General features: G+C 42.5%; 1 protein-coding gene across 1 annotated transcript in view; it reads left to right on the forward strand.

Moving 5' to 3' along the window:
- Nucleotides 1-19,130, forward strand: part of UBXN7 (UBX domain protein 7) — a 78,488-nt gene that overhangs the window by 55,949 nt on the left and 3,409 nt on the right. The window contains exons 6-10 of the mRNA XM_023214822.3: nt 3,759-3,905; nt 6,268-6,358; nt 7,442-7,569; nt 13,146-13,539; nt 13,944-14,023. Coding sequence (XP_023070590.2) covers nt 3,759-3,905; nt 6,268-6,358; nt 7,442-7,569; nt 13,146-13,539; nt 13,944-14,023 — 840 coding nt within the window. The remainder of the gene's footprint in view (nt 1-3,758; nt 3,906-6,267; nt 6,359-7,441; nt 7,570-13,145; nt 13,540-13,943; nt 14,024-19,130) is intronic.

A 19,130-nucleotide genomic window follows, 5' to 3' on the forward strand; every position in this document is an offset into this window, starting at 1 on the left:
AGAGATGTTGGTCTCCCACTGTTTTACTCTGGGGTCTCCATTATAATGGTTTTGAAATGTTGATTCAGAGCAACCTAATCCGTTCCAAGGATTCCAGTAATCTTCTTCCGTGATCATCTTCTTCCATGAGGAGATTGTTTTTCTCATGGCCCACTCTCACCTCCAGTCCTTGACTCACATAATTGGTATACTTAGATTTTTTTTTTAAGACTCTTTTAAAATTGTGTATATTTAATTATTTTAAATCTTTTTAGAGATGGGGTCTTGCTGTGTTGCCCAGGGTGGTCTCGAACTCCTTGCCTTAAGCAGTCCTCCTGTCTTGGCCTCCCAAGGCAGTGGGATTATAGGTGTGAGCCACTGCTCCAGCCTACTGTACATATTTAAGATGTATAACATGAAGAATAGTAAAATGATTACTACAGTCAAGCAAAGTAACCTGTCCTTACCTTCCATAATTGTCTTTTTACGTGTGTGTGTGTGTGTGGTAAGAGCACCTAATAACCTACTCTGAGCACATGTTCAGTGTGTAAGACAATATTATTAAGTCTAGTCCTTGTGTTGTACATGAGCTCTCTAGACTTATTCAAGACTCTTTTTTTTCTTTTCTTTCTTTCTTTCTTTTTCTTTTTCTTTCTTTTTTTTTTTTGAGGTGGAGTCTCACTCTGTTGTCCGGGCTGGAGTGCAATGGCACGATCTCGGCTCAGTGCAACCTCTGCTGCCTGGGTTCAAGCAATTCTCCTGCCTCAGCCTCCTGAGTAGCTGGGATTACAGGCGCCCACCACCACGTCTGGCTAATTTTTGTATTTTTAGTAGAAACGGGATTTCACCATGTTAGTCAGGCTGGTCTTGAACTCCTGACCTCAGGTGATCCACCTGTCTCGGCCTCCCAAAGTGGTGGGATTACAGGTGTGAGCCACTGCACCCAGCCTATTCAAGACTCTTTTATTCCCTCCCAATATTGTTGTTTTGTTTGAAAATTGTGTCTTTGGACCCTTCCCTTTAGCAGTAACAACTTTTTAACAGTATCTTCAGTGTGGTTAGTATCATTTCCAAGTTTCTTTTGCTAGTATTAGGTTTCTCCCCCATTGGAAGCTTCATGAAGGCAGGAATTTTTATGTTTTAGAACTGCTATAACTTCAGTATCTCTAACTGTACCTGAAACATGATGAGTACTCAGTATTTGTTGAATGAATAAATCTGAGATAATGAAAGCATGAATGTGAGTAAACATATTTTTAAAAGCACACACCCAAAAAAAGACTCTTCCATTTTAAACTCTGGAGTTTTACTCATTTTCAGTTTTGTACATTTTTTTCTTGTCAGTGTTTTTGGGGCAGACTTATGTAAATTTACCGTTAGAGGAATATGTGCTCTCTAGTCTGTCTCTAGAATGTATGGTCATTTTTCCGTTTATTTTCAAATACTGTTTCTGTAGTTAAAGCAGCTTGGTTATTCATTTATCATTCACTTTTTAAATCTTTGTCCTATAAGGAAGTAAATGGAAATATTACTTCCTATAAGCAAGAAATTATTATATTTGTATATTTTAAAATAAGCCTTTGACCAGTTGAATGCAGCTTCCTGGCTCAATATAAGGATATTTCTTTTTTTTTTTTTTTTTTTTTTTGAGACGGAGTCTTGCTCTGTCGCCCAGGCTGGAGTGCAGTGGCCGGATCTCAGCTCACTGCAAGCTCTGCCTCCCGGGTTCCCGCCATTCTCCCGCCTCAGCCTCCCGAGTAGCTGGGACTACAGGCGCCCGCCACCTCGCCCGGCTAGTTTTTTTTTGTATTTTTAGTAGAGACGGGGTTTCACTGTGTTAGCCAGGATGGTCTCGATCTCCTGACCTCGTGATCCGCCCGTCTCGGCCTCCCAAAGTGCTGGGATTACAGGCTTGAGCCACCGCGCCCGGCCAGGATATTTCTTTTTAGACCTTGGGTTTTCAACTGTGGAATCAGTAAGCAAATATTAGAAGATAATGTATTCTGGGGCTGAGTGGACTGACACCTGTAATCCCAGGACTTTTGGAGGCCAGGGCAGGAGGATCATTTGAGGTTAGGTGTTCCAAACCAGCCTGGCCAACATAGTGAAACCCCCATCTCTACAAAAAATGTAAACAACAAAAAAAGAAAATAATTTATTCTGGGGGATTCATACAAAAAAAGCTATTTGTGAGATGATGTTAACCTTCTTAAAACAGAAGATATTCTCCGTCTTACATTTTTCAGTACCCACAAAATGATGTCCAGTGTGTTCTTGGATTGTTATTACACCAAATTCATTGATTCTTAAGATTTTCCCATGTCACACTGATTGGAGAAGAATATTGTTCTAGGATAAAGTTATTCCAAAACTATGGTTTTGTGTCACTGTTCTTTCCTAGGCAGAGATTTGAGGCAGCATTTATTTGCTCATTTGCTTTTCTGCCATTGTTTTCCACTCAGCAGCATTTCATGGGTCTTTATGCTGACAAGGGACTGACAGGCAAAAGGCACACACTAATGATTGATATATTGATATTTGTGGTATGAATCGTAGAGTTGTTTGGGGATCATTCTCAAACATTCTTTGACCTTGTAATCCCAATTTTTGAAATCTACTCGTAGGAAGACAACTCTTAAGAGAAAAAACTCTCAGCAGTTTTTACTAAAATGTTTAGGGTGATTCTCCAATATAGCATATATGCCTAATAATTAAGATTAATATGATGTTTAAAAATGTTCCAGAAATGATGTTGAAGAAAACAAAATAAAATATGCACGCCAATTGCTTTCATTAAAAAGAAGTATATTTGGCTGGGCACAGTGGCTCACGCCTGTAATCCCAGCACTTTGGGAGGCTGAGATGGCTGCCTCACCTGAGGTCAGGAGTTCGAGACCAGCCTGGCCAACATGGTAAAACCCTGTCTCTCTACTAAAAATATATAAAAAATTAGGCATGGTGGCACACACCTGTAATCCCAGCTACTCGGTAGGCTAAGGCAGGAAAATCACTTGAACCTAGTAGGTGGAGGTTGCAGTGAGCCGAGACCGTGCCATTGTGTTCCAACCTGGGCAGCAAGAGCGAAACACGTCTCAAAAAAAAAAAAAAAATTTGTTGATGGAGGTTGCAAGAGAATAAAATTATGTGACTTGATCTTAAGTTTGTTGAATCCTTTTTGGGTAAAGATGTTTAAACATACATTAAAAATTCAGCCATTACCGGGCATGGTGGGTCACACCTGTAATTCCAGCACTTTGGGAGGCCAAGGTGGACGGGTCATTTGAGGTCAGAAGTTGAGACCAGCCTGGCCAACATGTTGATATCCTGTCTCTACTAAAAATACAAAAATTAGCCAGGCATGTTGGGGCATGCCTTTAATCCCAACTACTTAGGAGGCTGAAGCAAGAGAATCACTTGAACTCAGGAGGTGAAGGTTGTGGTGAGCTAAGACTGCACCACTGCACTCCAGCCTGGGCAATAGAGTTAGACTTTGTCTCAAGAAAAAAAAGAAAGAAAGAAGAACATCAGCCATTATAACAGATAACTGGATAAAAGAGAAATGAGTTAATTTAAATTTGAGAAGTGCTTGAAATGGACAGTATAGTTATACATGCATAGGCAAAGTAATTATATAGAATATATAAATACTGAAAACTCTAGATGTTATATCTGGGCAAAAACTTAGTATTTTTAGTGAAAGACAACCTCTGAACAACTATGGAAACATCTGTCACCAAGTAGAAATTATTTCTAACAAATGTGTAACTTAACTCTTGCAGGCCAAAGAGTGTGGCCAGATGCAAAATAAGTGGCTGATGATAAACATTCAAAATGTGCAAGACTTTGCCTGTCAGTGCCTCAACCGCGACGTGTGGAGCAATGAAGCTGTGAAGAATATTATCCGGGAACATTTCATTTTCTGGCAGGTGAGAAGGAGAGTTAATCAGAATTTTTGTAGAATTTTACTTTTGTAGTGTGGGATGTTGAGGGAAAGGAATTGGGTTATAATGAATTAAGACATTTAAAAAAAGGTAAAACCGGCTGGGGGCAGTAGCTTACGCCTGTAATCCCGGCACTTTGGGAGGCTGAGGCCGGCGGATCACCTGAGGTCAGGAGTTCGAGACCAGCCTGGCCAACGTGGTGAAACCCCGTCTCTACTAAAAATACAAAAAATTAGCCGAGCGTGATGGCGGGCGCCTATAATCCCAGCTACTCGAGAGGCTGAGGCAGGAGAATCACTTGAACCCGGGTAGCGGAGATTTCAGTGAGGCAAGATTGTACCATTACACTCCAGCCTGGGCAACAAAGCGAGACTCCATCTCAAAACAACACAAAACAAAACAAACTGTACTGTTCAGTAGAAATATAATGTAAGCTATACACATAATTTAAATTTTTCCAGTAGCCAAGTTAAAAAAGATTAATCAAAATAGGCAAAATTAATTTAAATAATATATTTGGTTTAATCAATATACCTGTATAACTAATAAAAAATAATGAGATGATTTGCTTTTATTTGGTGTTAAGTCTTCAAGGTATGGTTTGTATTTATACTTACATCCCTTCTCTATTTGGAGTAGCCAAATTTCAGGTGCTTCAGTAGCCACTTCTGGGTAGTGGTTGCTGTATGAGACAGTGCAGTTATAGAAGATCTTGAGGTCATTGGAGGCATTTGGCTAAGACTTAGATTTTAGCGTGGGTTTGATACTTTTTAATTCTGTGTTCTTAGACATGTCACTTTAGTCTTCCTAGCTAATGAGATAAAGTTAGAGACCTTGTATCATTTTTCCCCTACTGTGAGACAAGGTTCTGCTCTGTCACCCAGGCTGCAATGCAGTGGCATGAACATGGCTTAGCCTTCACTTCCTGGGCTCAAATGATCTTCCCACCTCAGTTTCTTGAGTAGTTGGGACCACAAACATGCACCACCATGCCCATGTAATGGTTCTTTTTTTTTTTTTTTGTAGAGATGGGGTCCTGCCATATTGCCCAGGCTCATCTCGAACTCCTGGGCCCAAGCCATCTGCTTCTCTTGGCTTCCCAAAGTGCTGGGATTACAAGCATGAATCACCGTGCCAGCTCAGTTTTTTTATTTTGTGAAAAGTTATAGAAAATAAAAACTTACAAATGAACTTAATTTTTTCCCCTACTGTAAGATGTGCTATTAATGTTATTAATTTGCCTGTTTATATTTTACAGGCCCCTAAATTTAATGTAATTTTAATGGTAAAGTTCCTTGTATTTTATTCAACAAATATTGATCGAGCAGCTCATTGCTTAACACACTGCTGGACTCTGGAGCTTATAATCCTTTTTTCTTTCTTTCTTTCTTTTCTTTTTTCTTTTTTTTTTAATAAATAGGGTCTTGCTCTGTCACCCAGGCTGGAATACAGTGGTACAATCATAGCTCACTGCAGCCTCTAACCCCTATAGGCTCAAGGGATCTTCCCACCTCAGTCTCCTGAGTTGCTGGGACTATAGGTGCACACCATTAAACCTGGCTAATTTAAAAACAAAAACAAAAACAAATTTCTTGTAGAGAAGGGGTCTTGCTATGTTGCCCAGGCTGGGCTCAAACGCCTGTCCTCAAGCTGTCCTCTGCCTCTGCCCCACAAAGTGCTAGGGTTATAGGTGCGAGTCACCATGCAGAGCCATAATCTTTTTTTGAGACAGAGTCTTGCATTGTCGCTGAGCTAGAGTGCAGTGCCGCGATCTTGGCTCGCTGCAGTCTCTGTCTCCCAGGTTCAAGCAATTCCCCTGCCTCAGTCTCCCAAGTAGCTGGGAATACAGGCACGCATCACCATGCCCGGCTGATTTTTTGTATTTTAGTAGAGATGGGGGTTTCACCATGTTGGCCAGGATGGTCTCGATCTCCTGACCTTGTGATCCACTCGCTTCGGCCTTCCTAAGTGCTGGGATTACAGGCGTGAGCCGCCACGACCGGCCCATAATCTTCATACATTGTGATTTATTAAGATGTATATGGTTGAGAGTTATGAATGACGTAGGTTGACAGATAACTTGAGTGGGAAGAATACCGCATCTGAACTGGGAAAGGAAGAGGAATGGATTGATATGTTTATGATAAATTCCCAGAGGGTGCTGAAAGTAGAAAGTTGAAGGAGTTCAAACCAGATGACCTTCATTATCTCTTTAGTGTAGGAGTGAGATGTTAATACATATGCCAGAGGTATATTTGGAGAGCTAATTGGTGTTGGTATATAACAAGGTTATAGTTGGTTCTTTTCTTAGAGGCTGACTTTTTTTTTTATATCAATGATTTAACAGGTTTATCATGACAGTGAGGAAGGTCAGAGATACATACAGTTTTATAAGTTAGGGGATTTCCCCTATGTTTCCATATTGGACCCACGGACAGGTAAGATTTATATCAGCATGCAACTTTTAACCTATCACTTGTCTTTCAGTTATCTCAATTGATCTTTAATATTTGACTGGATCTGTTTTCAGAATTATAGTAATTTAGGTGAAGGTTTCCTGTTTTTTTTCCCATTTATAATTATTTAAACATCTATTGATGTATGTAGTTAAGACATCTTTTTCTGGCAACATTGGGAGATGGTAGTTTTTTTTTTTTTTTTTTTTTTTGAGACGGAGTCTTGCTCTGTCACTCGGGCTGGAATGCAGTGGCGCTATCTCGGCTCACTGCAAGCTCCGCCTCCCGGGTTTACGCCATTCTCCTGCCTCAGCCTCCCAAGTAGCTGGGACTACAGGCGCCCGCCACCTCGCCTGGCTAGTTTTTTGTATTTTTTTAGTAGAGACGGAGTTTCACCGTGTTAGCCAGGATGGTCTTGATCTCCTGACCTCGTGATCCGCCCGTCTCGGCCTCCCAAAGTGCTGGGATTACAGGCTTGAGCCACCGCGCCTGGCCGGGAGATGGTAGTATTTTATGTTTGTGCAGTTCTATTCTTTTGAAGAATAACTGATATATTCATCTTACCTTTTTAAAGGAATTTTTTCAAGTTTTTTTAATCATTAAAATGTTAAGACTGCCCAGATACTAGTTGTGATCCCACCCAAGAAGCAGAGGGTGGAGCTGGTTTTATTAATTGATTGTGTTTTATATAATATTGCTTTCTCTGAATCTCTTCTTCCTAAATGGCAGTAAGTGATAGCAGCAGATAAGATAGTTGCTCTATCATGATGGGTGGGAATCCACCTCTTGGGCTCAACTGATCCTTCCACCTCAGCCTCCTAAGTAGCTGGGACCACAGATGTGCATCACCATGGCAGCTAAGTTTTTAAATTTTTGTAGAGACGGAGGTCTCCATATGTTGTATAATCGATGTGACTTCTAAGTTATGAAGACACTATATAGCATAAACTGGTGGAGAGGATGTGTCTTTACAGTACACTTTAATTATGCATGTGCTGAAAGAGATACTTAATGAGAACGTTCAGAAAGATATTATATTTATATATCCTGGTTTTTAATCTTTAGGTCAGAAGCTAGTAGAATGGCACCAGTTAGATGTATCTTCTTTCTTGGACCAAGTGACGGGATTTCTGGGTGAACATGGACAACTGGATGGACTTTCTAGCAGTCCCCCCAAAAAATGTGCCCGTTCAGTAAGTATAATTAGGAAGTGGTGATGGGAAAATAAATGTAATTGGTCATAAGCATCTTACAGAAAATGTTTGATGTTAAGATGGTAACGATAATCGAACTATTGGACAACTGTCACTTGTGGCTATAGCATCTTAGATATCCTCCTCATATTTTGATAATTTCCCACTTGAGAGTTCCATCTTCTCGGCGAAGTCATGATACTCAGACTCCTCTCAGTCTGTCTTGCAGCTAGAGTGCAGGCAGATGCCCCCAGATCTGGATTTAGAAGGAAACAATGTGAACAGGTTGAGCCGGAGGACTGATCTGGCAAGCCTAGTGGTAGAGGGATCTACTTCCTTAGGGACAGCTCTGGGAGGGCTTCTGATACTCAGGTCTAAACAGCAGTGAAAGTGGTGGGTTTTTTGTGTGTTTTGTTTTTTGTTCTGGAGATGGGATCTTGCTGTTTTGCCCAGGAACTCTTGGGCTGAAGCAGGAACTCTTCTCACCTCAACTGCCCAAGTAGCTAGGACTACAGGTACATGCCACCAGAGCCGACCGGAAGTGGTGTTTGTCGTTTTTGTTGGAACAACTCTCGTGGTATAGTTGAGCGTTATTATTGGTTAATATAGTTTTAGGGCCTGGCTCTCTGTCCCTCCTAGAATTTATTTCTATACTTAATTTCTAGAATACACTATTACTAGGTAGACGTGTTTGATAATTGGTATCAAGATGAGTTGCAAATAAGAGACTGAACTTGTAAAGATACAGCAATCTCACATAGGTTTTCATGGCTATTTGGGTTTGATAGCTGTAGGGATAAAAATAGTTTTGTTTTATTGGGTTTTTTTTTTTTCTTCCTTTTTTTGAGCCGGGGTCTTGTTCTGTCACTAGGGCTAAAGGGCAGTGGTGTGATCTCGGCTCACTGCAACCTCCGCCTTCTGGGTTCAAGCGATTCTTCTGTCTTGGCCTCTCAAGTAGCTGGGATTACAGACATGCACCACTGCATCCGGCTAATTTTTGTATTTTTAGTAGAGACGGGGTTTCGCCTTGTTGGCCAGGCTGGTCTCGAACTCCTGACTTCAAGTAATCTGCCTTCCTCGGCCTCCCGAAGTGCTGGGATTACAGGCGTGAGCCAGCTCGCCCGGCCGGTTTTTTTCTTTAGACGGGATCTTGTTCCATTTCTCAAGCTGCAGTGCAGTGGTGTGATTATGGCTCACTACAGCCTCCACCTCTTGGGCTCAAGCGATCCTTCCACCTCAGCCTCCTAAGTAGCTGGGACCACAGATGTGCATCACCATGCCAGCTAAGTTTTTAAATTTTTGTAGAGACGGAGGTCTCCATATGTTGTCCAGGCTGGCCTCAAACTGGCCTCAAACTGGCCTCAAGCAATCCTCCTGCCTCAGCCTCCCAAAGTGTTGGGATTCTGGGCATGAGCACCACACCCAGCAAAATTTTTATTGTGTTGTGTTGTGTTGTGTTGTACTATATTGTATTGTATTGTATTTTTTGAGATGTGGTCTCACACTGTTGCCCAGGCTGGACTGCAATGGCATAATAATAACTCACTGTAGTCCTTGCAACCTTGAGAGAACATGGAAAAAAAAAAAACTTGGCTAGCCTTGAACTCCTGGGCTCAGTCGGTCTTCTTGCCTCCGCCTCCTGAGTAGCTAGGACTACGGGTGTGCACCATCTTGCCTGGCTAATTTTTTATTTTTGTGGAGGCAGGGTCTCGCTATGTTGCTCAGCCTGATCTCAAACTCCTAAGCTAAAGCCATTCTCCTGCCTTGGCCTCCTAAAGTGCTGGGATTATAAGCATGATTATACCATGCCCAGCCTAAAAACAGCTTTAGAAGATGTGAGGAACACTTCCTTCGGTTATCACCTATAATAAAGTGCCTATTTAAGGAAAAGCCCTAAGGGATAGTATAGAAATTTTGTTGACTTCAGGCAGTCCTGCTTGATTTACAGTTTTTTGGGATCTGTTTTGTTGTTGTTTCCTCTCTTCCATGGAGTGCTTCATAATGTCGTGTTCTGCTTTTGGTAGCATGTTAATGCTGACCTCACAATACATTGAGAAGTGTTTCTTCTTCTTCTGTTTTCTGCAGTAGTGTCTGTAGAATTGTTACTATTTTTTCCTTAATGTTTGATGATATTTACCAGTGAAGCTACATGGGCCTAGAGGTTTTTGTGGTGGAAAGTTTTAAACTACAAATTCAGTCTTATTGGTGGATACCTGACTACTTGGTTATCTGTTTCTTCTTGGATAAGCTTTAGCAAGCTGTATCTTTCTAGGGATTTGTTCCTTTTCCTATATTGACGAGTTCATTATAGTCCCTGTGATGCCATTAATGACTGTAGAGATTATAGTTGTCCCCTCTCTTAATTCTGTTTTTGGTAATTTGTGGCTTCCCTTTTTTCCCCGACAGTCTGGCTAGAGGCTTAGTAGTTTTATTGATCGCAGGGAACCAGCGGGGGTGTGGCATGTGCCTGTGGTACCATCTGCTTGGCAGGAATATTGCTTGAGCCCGGGAGTTCAGGAATGTGCTGTGCTGTGATCGTGCCTGTGGGTAGCCACTGCACTCCAGTCTTTGGGCAGCAGTAAGACTCTGTCTCTTAAAAAAACAACAACAACAACAACAACAACTGCCTGTGGGATTTTGGTGGTGGTTTTGTTTTTTGTTTTTCTCTATTGTGTTTGCTTTCTAGGTCATTTATTAATTTATGTTTTCTTTGGGCTTAATTTTATTTTCTTTTCCTGGATGTATGCTCTTTTTTTTTTTTTTTTTTTAAGGTGGGGAAGCTTAGGTCATTAATTTGATACCTTTCTTTCTTCTAATATAAGCATTTAATTCTGTAATTTTTTGATAAGTACTGCTATTGCTCAATACTGTTTTCTAGCTACAAGAGAAATTAGTAAAATGAATTTTTTAGTTGAACATGTTTTATAGACTTAATTAGGATTCTGTAAGTAAGGAAATCAGAGGAGAATGAAATTCAGTAGGAGCCTGATAGTATCTGCCATGGCCACAATTTTTAAAATCAAGCTACACGCTATCTGTGCAATGTCATTGCTATAAATTTACAATCCACCTAAGCCATTGCATGTCACATAGACACTTCTACTTGCTTTTTAGGGGTGGTAAATTAGTTTATTTTTAAGTTTTCTTTTGGCTGGGTGTAGTGGTATGTGCCTGTAGTCCCAGCTACTTGGGAGGCTGAGGTGGGAGGATTGCTTGAGCCTGGCAGGTGGAGGGAGTAGTGAGCCAAGATTGCGCCACTGCACTTCAGCCTGGGTGACAGAGTAACCTGTCTCCAAAAAAAACAAAAAACAAAACAACTTTTTTCCCTTTAATTTTTTGCTACATGATTGCCTGATAGTAAAAGACAAAATGTGATTTCTTTAGTTTTTTATTAGCAACCCACATTTTTTTTTTTTTACCTATTTATTGTGGAAAATTTTAGGCATATTCAAAGTTGAAGTAGTTTATTGAGCCTCTTTTCATTAGCTTATTTCAGTAATTATCAACAGATGGCCAGTCTTTCCTCTAGATCCCATATCTGAATTATTTTGAAGTAAATCTCAGAATTCATTGTTTCATTAATACATATTCTGGGATTTATATTTAAAAGATAAAGGCTTTTTTATTTTTAAAAATACTATCACAATGTCATTACTATACCCTTAAAAATTAGCAGTAATTCTGCAATATCGTGAGATATCCAGTGTTCAACTTTACATTATCTTACAATTTTTTTCTCTATAGTATGAGTCAAGAGCTAAGTAAGTTCCACTCAAACAGCATTATTTTGTGATTCATTAAGTTTAGTAAAATCTGGCCGGGCGCGGTGGCTCAAGCCTGTAATCCCAGCACTTTGGGAGGCCAAGATGGGCGGATCACGAGGTCAGGAGATCGAGACCATCCTGGCTAACACGGTGAAACCCCGTCTCTACTAAAAAATACAAAAAACTAGCCAGGCGAGGTGGCGGGCGCCTGTAGTCCCAGCTACTTGGGAGGCTGAGGCAGGAGAATGGCGTAAACCCGGGAGGCGGAGCTTGCAGTGAGCTGAGATCTGGCCACTGCACTCCAGCCTGGGCAACAGAGCGAGACTCTGTCTCAAAAAAAAAAAAAAAAAAAAGTTTAGTAAAATCTGTGGCATTAGAACTTTATCAAGGGAAAAACTGTAGAAGTTTGCATTTCTCGTTATCATAATGAAAACCTTCATTATAATTAATGGAATTACTAGTTGAAGAATAAAGTGGTGAACAAAGTAAACACTGGTCTCTATGTTTTAGTCATTTTAAAGAGTGGTGTTTTGACTTTATAGTTAAAACTTTTAATTCTTGTCTTTCTCTAGGCACGTAATAGATCAGTGTTTCTTGATTTTGTTCATTTTGATTTTTGTTTTGTTTTGGTTTTGAGATGGAGTCTTGCTCTGTCACCAGGCTGGGGTGCAGTGGCACGATCTCACGGCAACCTCCTCCTCCCGAGTTCAATTGATTCTCCTGCCTCAGCATCCTAAGTAGCTGGGACTACAGGCGCACACCACCATGGCCAGCTAATTTTTGAATTTTTAGTAGCGATGGGGTTTTGCCGTGCTGGCCAGGCTGGTCTCCAACTCCTGACCTCAGGTGATCCGCCCGCCTTGGCCTCCCGAAGTGCTGGTGTGAGCCACTGCGCCCGGCCTGTCCTGCTTTGTTATCGTTTGTGTATTCACTGGAGTAGCAGTTTTAATTTCCTTCAGGAACCTTTCCTTGCATTCACAGCTTGGCTATTTGGTGCAAGAGGCCTAGCTTTGTGTCTGTGTCAGCTTTCAACATGCCTTTCTCACTAAGCTTAATCGTTTTTAGTAGAGATGTGGTTTCACCATGTTGGCCAGGATGGTCTCGATCTTTTGACCTCTTGATCCACCCACCTTGGCCTCCCAAAGTGCTGGGATTACAGGCATGAGCCACCACGCCTGGCTTTCATTTTGATATTTTAAAAAATGCCTATGATCACTTGAGCCCAGAAGCGCAAGACCAGCCTGGGGAACATAGTGAGACCCTGTCTCTTAAAAAATATATAGATATATATAGGCTGGGTGCGGTGGCTCACGCCTGTCATCCCAGCACTTTGGGAGGCTGAGGTCGGGAGTTTGAGACCAGCCTGGCCAACGTGGTGAAACCCCATCTCTACTAAAAATACAAAAAAAAAGTAAATAAAAATTAGCTGGGCATGGTGGCGGGCGCTTGTAATCCCAGCTACTCAGGAGGCTGAGGCAAGAGAAGCACTTGAACCTGGGAAGGCTGAGGTTGCAGTGAGCCAAGATTGCACCACTGCACTCCAGCCTGGGCAACAAGAGTGAGACTCCATCTCAAAAACAAAATAAAAAATAACAAAAACATGTGTGTGTTTGTATGTGTGTGTATACACAACGTATATATATCTCCATTCCAATTTGGCTATGTAAGACACAGTTTTTGCTCTTAAAATAGAAGGGATACAGTCAGCAGAACATAATAATGAATGGCAAGCTATGATATTTCTTATGCTTTTTGACCTGTTTTTTGGTTTAACTTGTTCTTCTTCCTGTGTTTTATGACTCCATCTCACAGGAGAGCCTTATAGATGCAAGTGAAGACAGCCAGCTAGAAGCTGCCATCAGAGCCTCCTTACAAGAAACACATTTCGATTCAACACAGACAAAACAGGATAGCCGCTCAGATGAAGAATCTGAGTCTGAACTTTTTTCTGGCAGTGAGGAGTTCATATCCGTTTGTGGCTCTGATGAAGAAGAAGAGGTAGAGAATCTTGCCAAGTCCAGAAAGTCTCCCCACAAAGATTTGGGGCATAGAAAAGAGGAGAATAGAAGGCCGCTGACTGAGCCCCCAGTCAGAACTGATCCTGGAACAGCCACAAACCACCAAGGATTGCCAGCCGTGGATTCAGAGATACTCGAGATGCCACCTGAAAAATCAGATGGAGTAGTGGAGGGGATAGATGTAAATGGTGAGTTAACATTATAGACATACTTTACTTCAAACTTGGATATTGGGGCTGGGCGTGCACTCCAGCCTGGGCAACAAGAGTGAGACTCCATCTCAAAAGTTCAAGGTTAGGAGTTCAAGACCAGCCTGGCCAACATGGCAAAACCCTGTCTCTACTAAAAATACAAAACTTAGCCAGGTATGGTGGCAGGTGCCTATAGTCCAGCTACTTGGGAGGCTGAGGCAGGAGAGTGGCTTGAACCAGGAAGGCGGAGGTTGCAGTGAGCTGAGATCGTGCCACTGCACTCCAGCAAAACACTTGAATAATTGCTGAATGGCTGTATTTATTTACATATTTATTTAAACTAATATTCTGTCTTAAACTCCTGTATCCCTTTTTTTTTTTTTTTTAAACCCTTCCTTTAGGACCAAAAGCACAGCTGATGTTGCGGTATCCAGATGGAAAAAGGGAACAGATCACTCTTCCAGAGCAAGCTAAACTGCTAGTAAGTACAGGCTTGCTTTGGTTCCGTTCCGACCCCTGCAATAAGAGGAGTCACAAATTGTTTGGTTTCCTGGTGCATATAAAAGTTACGTTTGGGCCGGGCGCGGTGGCTCACGCCTGTAATCCCAGCACTTTGGGAGGCCGAGGCGGGCGGATCACAAGGTCAGGAGATCGAGACCATTGTGGCTAACATGGTGAAACCCCGTCTCTACTAAAAATGCAAAAAATTAGCCGGGCATGGTGGTGCGTGCCTGTAGTCCCAGCTACTCGGAGGCTGAGGCAGGAGAATGGCGTGAACCAGGGAGGCGGAGTTTGCAGTGAGCTGAGATCCGGCTACTGCACTCCAGCCTGGACGACAGAGCGAGACTCCGTCTCAAAAAAAAAAAAAAAAAGTTATGTTTACATTATTCTGTAGTCTATTAAGTGTGCAGTAGCTTTACATCTAAAAAAAGGCACGTGACTTAATTTAAAAAATCTTTTGCTAAAAAGTGCTAACGGGCCAGGCACGGTGGCTCAAGCCTGTAATCCCAGCACTTTGGGAGGCCGAGACGGGTGGATCACGAGGTCAGGAGATCGAGACCATCCTGGCTAGCACCGCGAAACCCCGTCTCTACTAAAAAATACAAAAAACTAGCCGGGCGAGGTGGCAGGCGCCTGTAGTCCCAGCTACTCGGGAGGCTGAGGCAGGAGAATGGCGTAAAACCCGGGAGGTGGAGCTTGCAGTGAGCTGAGATCCGGCCATTGCACTCCAGCCTGGGCAATAGAGCGAGACTCCGTCTCAAAAAAAAAAAAAAAAAAAAAAGTGCTAACGATCACCTGAATCTTCAGTGAGTCATCTTTTTGTTGGTGGAGGCTCTTGAAATTGATAGCTACTGACTGATCAGGGTGATGGGTGCTGTGGCAGTTTCTGAAAATGTGACAGCAGTAAAGTTGCTGCATCAATTGGCAATGTCTTCGACAAACAGTTTCTCTGTGGCATGTGTTGCCGTTTGCTAGTATTTTACCCACAGTAGGACTTCTTTCAAAACTGGAGTCATTCTCAAATTTCCTGCAGCTTTATCCACCAAGTTTATGCGGTATTCTAAATCTTCTGTTGTCATTTCAACAGTGTTAAAAGCATCTTCACCAGAAGTAGATTCCATCTCAAGAAGTCACTTTCTTTGCTCATCCATAGGAAGCAGCTCCCCTCCCTTTAATGCTTGATCATGAGACTGCAGCAGTTCAGTCCCATTGCCATCCTCCACTTCTAATTCTAGTTCTCTTGCAGTTTCTACCCCACTTGCAGTGACTTCTTCCAGTGAGTTCTTAAACCCCTCAAAGTCATCCATGAGGGTTGGAATCAACCTCTTCCAAAGTCCTATTCATGTTGGTATTTTGACCTCCTATGAATCATTAATGTTCTTACTGATATTTAGACTGGTGAATCCTTTCCAGAAGATTTTCAGTTTACTTTGCCCAGATCCATCAGAGGAATCTGTATTTATGGCAGCTATAGCCTTTGGAACTGAAAAAAATGGAGGGGTTCTCTTGCCCATGTTGGAGTGCAGTGGTCGTAGCTCACTGTAACCTTGACTCCCTGCCCCGGCTCAAGTGATCCTCCTGCCTCACTCTCCTGAGTAGACCACCACACTCAATTAATTTTCTTTTTTGTAGAGATGGTTTCTTGCTGTGTTGCCAGGGCTCGCCTCAAACTCCTGGACTCAAGTAGTCCTCTCACCACAGCCTCCCAAAGTTGAAATATGGCCCCATGCCTGGCCAAAATGTATTGCTTAAATAAGATTTAAAAGTTGAAATGACTCCTTGATCCGTGGGCTGCCGAATGGATGCTGGGTTAGCAGACTGGAAACAACATTCATTTTTATTTACATTTTCATCAGAGCTCTTACGTGACTAGTGCATTGTCAATGAGCAGTAATATGTTGAATCCTTTTTCTGAGCAGTAGGTCTCAACAATAGGCTTAAAATATTCAGTAAGCCATGCTGTAAATTGATGTGCTATCTTTCCAGGTTTTGTTTTTACAGTTAGAGAACACAGAGTAGATTTAACATAATTTTTAAGGGACCTGGGATTTTGGAATGTTAAATAAGCATTGGCTTCAACCGGAAGTCACCAGCTACATGACCCCCTAACAAGAAAGTCAGCCTGTTTGAACCTTTGAGTGCAGACACTGACTTCTCTCTAGCTGTGAAAGTCCTTGATGGCATCTTCTTCCAACAGAAGACTGTTTTGTCAAACTTAAATCACATTTAGTGTTGTTACCTTCATGAATTATCTTAACTACATCTTTTACATAAGTTTCTGCACCTTCTGCATCAGCATTTGCTGCTTCACCTTGTTGCACTTTGATGTTATGGAGATGACTTCTTTCCTTCAACCTCATGAACCAACCTCTGCTAGCTTCCTGCTTTTCTTCTGTAGCTTCCTTAACTCCCTTAGCCTTCATAGGATTGAAGAGAGTTAGAACCTTGCTTTGGATTAGGGTTTAGCTTAAGGGAATGTTGTGACTGGTTTGATTTTTCCATCCAGACCACTAAAACTTTCTCCTTTTCAGCAGTACAGCAGTAAGGCTGTTTTGCTTTCTTTTTTTTTTTTTTTTTTTGAGACAGAGTCTAGTTCTGTCGCCCAGGCTGGAGTACAAAGGTGTGATCTCAGTTCACTGCAAACTCCACCTCCCAAGTTCAAGTGATTCTGCCTGCCTCAGCCTCCCGTGTAACTGGGATTACAGGCGCTTGCCACCACTCCCAGCTAATTTCTGTATTTTTAGTAGAGATGGGGTTTCGCCATGCTGGCCATGCTGGTCTCCAACTCCTGACCTCAGGTGATCCGCCCACCTCGACCTCACAAAGTGCTGGTGTGAGCCACTGCGCCCGGCCTGTCCTGCTTTGTTACCATTTGTGTATTCACTGGAGTAGCACTTTTAATTTCCTTCAAGAACCTTTCCTTGCATTCACAGCTTGGCTGTTTGGTGCAAGAGGCCTAGCGTTGTGTCTGTCTCAGTTTTCAACGTGCCTTTCTCACTAAGCTTAATCGTTTTTAGCAATTGATTGATTTTGAGGATGTACAACACTTCCTTTCACTTGGGTACTAGAGGCCTACAATGGTGGGGTTATTAATTGGCCTAATTTTAATACTGTCCTGTCTCAGGGAATAAGGAGGCCTGAGTAGAGGGAGAAAGATGGGAAAACTCCCAGTAGGTGGAGCAGTCAGAGCATAAAGTTTGCAGTCTTGTGTGGGCATGGTTTGTGGTGCCCAAAAACAGAATAGTAACATCAGAGATAATGCTCACAGATATTGTAATAGATAAAATAATGAAAGAGAAACACCACAAGTGTTACCAAAAGGTGACACAGAGACGCGCGGTGAGCACTTGCTGATTGAAAAATGGAGCCAATAGAGGCGCTTGACACACGGCTCCCACAAACCTTCAATAACGGGAAGTACAATGAAACAGGGTATATCTCTATAGCTAATTGGAAGCATTTTCTCGAAGCAGAGAAGCTAATTAATTGGTGTAAGTTCAGTGAGTTTTGCTTGATAATTCTTTGAAACAAAAAGAAAAGGAAAGAAAGAAAGAGGTGTTAGATGTTTAGTCTGATCATAACTGCAAACTGTGGTGAGTCATTTTGTTGTTGGTGGTTGGTTGGTTGTTTTGAGACAGGGTCACTCTGTCGCTCAGCCTGGAGTTTGGTGGCCCAGTCTCAGCTCACTGCAACCTCTGCCTCCTGGGCTCAAGTGAGCCTCCCACCTCAACCTCCCAGGTAGCTGGGACCATAGGTGTGTGCCACCACACCCAGCTAATTTTTTTAAATTCTTTTTTGTAGAGAAGGGTTCTCACTATGTAAACCAGGCTGGTCTTGAATTCCTGAGCTCAAGTCATCCTCCTGCCCCAGCCTCCCAAAGTGCGGGGATTACAGGTGGGAGCACCCGGTTGTGAATCTTATCTCTGATTAGTTTATTTTCTTCCCAGATTAACTTAGGTAAGCCACATAAGGTATGTTCCAGTGAAGATTTTTCTGTTTCATGCCTGCATGGAATAGAAACCCAACTGAAATGATTACTTCTGGAAAAGGACGACGGGTTATTTGAATGGAATAGTGGTGTAGGTCCTAGCAGCTGGAACTGCAAAGTGTTTAAGAACCATATCTGTTTTCCTCTATGTTTCTCTTCTGGGGCCTGTAGGTTTTCTCTTGGGGTTCCCTGCTTCACACCATTCTCTGCATACTGGTGGCTTTTCTTTATTCCTCAGCTCCCACATGGTTCATCATGGTGATGCTGCGGGCATTTTCATATAACACAGCTGATGAGCTTTCGGTGGTTTTTGTTTTGTGTTTGTTTTTTTCTTCCTTTTCTTGGAGACAAGATCTGGCTCTGCCCAGGCTGGAGTGCTGTGGGGCGTAATCTCGGCTCACTGCAACCTCCGCCTCCTGGGTTCAAACAGTTCTGCCTCAACCTCCCAAGTAGTTGGGATTACAGGCACCCACCGCCACACCGGGCTAATTTTTTTGTATTTTTAGTACAGACGAGGTTTTACCATGTTGGCCAGACTCGTCTCAAACTCCTGACCTCAGGTGATCCGCCCACTTTGGCGTTTTAAAGTGCTGGGATCACAGGCGTGAGCCATCGTGCCTGGCCCATAGTTTTTGATGAGATGGGGTTTTGCCATGTTGCCCAAGCTGGTCTCCAGCTCCTGTGGTCAAGCTGTCTACCTTCCTTGGCCTCCCGAAGTGCAGGGATTACAGGTGTGAGCAATCATGCCCTGACACCCTCTGTTTTTAACTGCTGGAAACAGAATCTTGAGTCTGACTAGCTTAGCTTAGCCTGTGAATGAATCCCTTGGGTCAGGTGTTCCTGGCCATTTGCTTTGGCTGGAGATTAATTAGGCTGATTCTTGAAGACTGTGTTACTGAAATGCAAGCAGTGTTGAAGTTTGATGGGAAGCAGAGAGGGAGATGTTGAGGAAACCTGCAAAAGATGGGAATGGCCCAGTTTCTGAGAAGGCAAGGAGAGATTCAGTGCACAGGTGGCAAGACTGGGTGTAGTGGAATGAAGGACCGGGTGTAGTGGAATGAAGGACCGGGTGTAGTGGAATGAAGGACCGGGTGTAGGT

This window comes from Piliocolobus tephrosceles, chromosome 2 (genome assembly GCF_002776525.5).
Source record: "Piliocolobus tephrosceles isolate RC106 chromosome 2, ASM277652v3, whole genome shotgun sequence".
In the NCBI taxonomy this organism is placed as follows: domain Eukaryota; kingdom Metazoa; phylum Chordata; class Mammalia; order Primates; family Cercopithecidae; genus Piliocolobus; species Piliocolobus tephrosceles.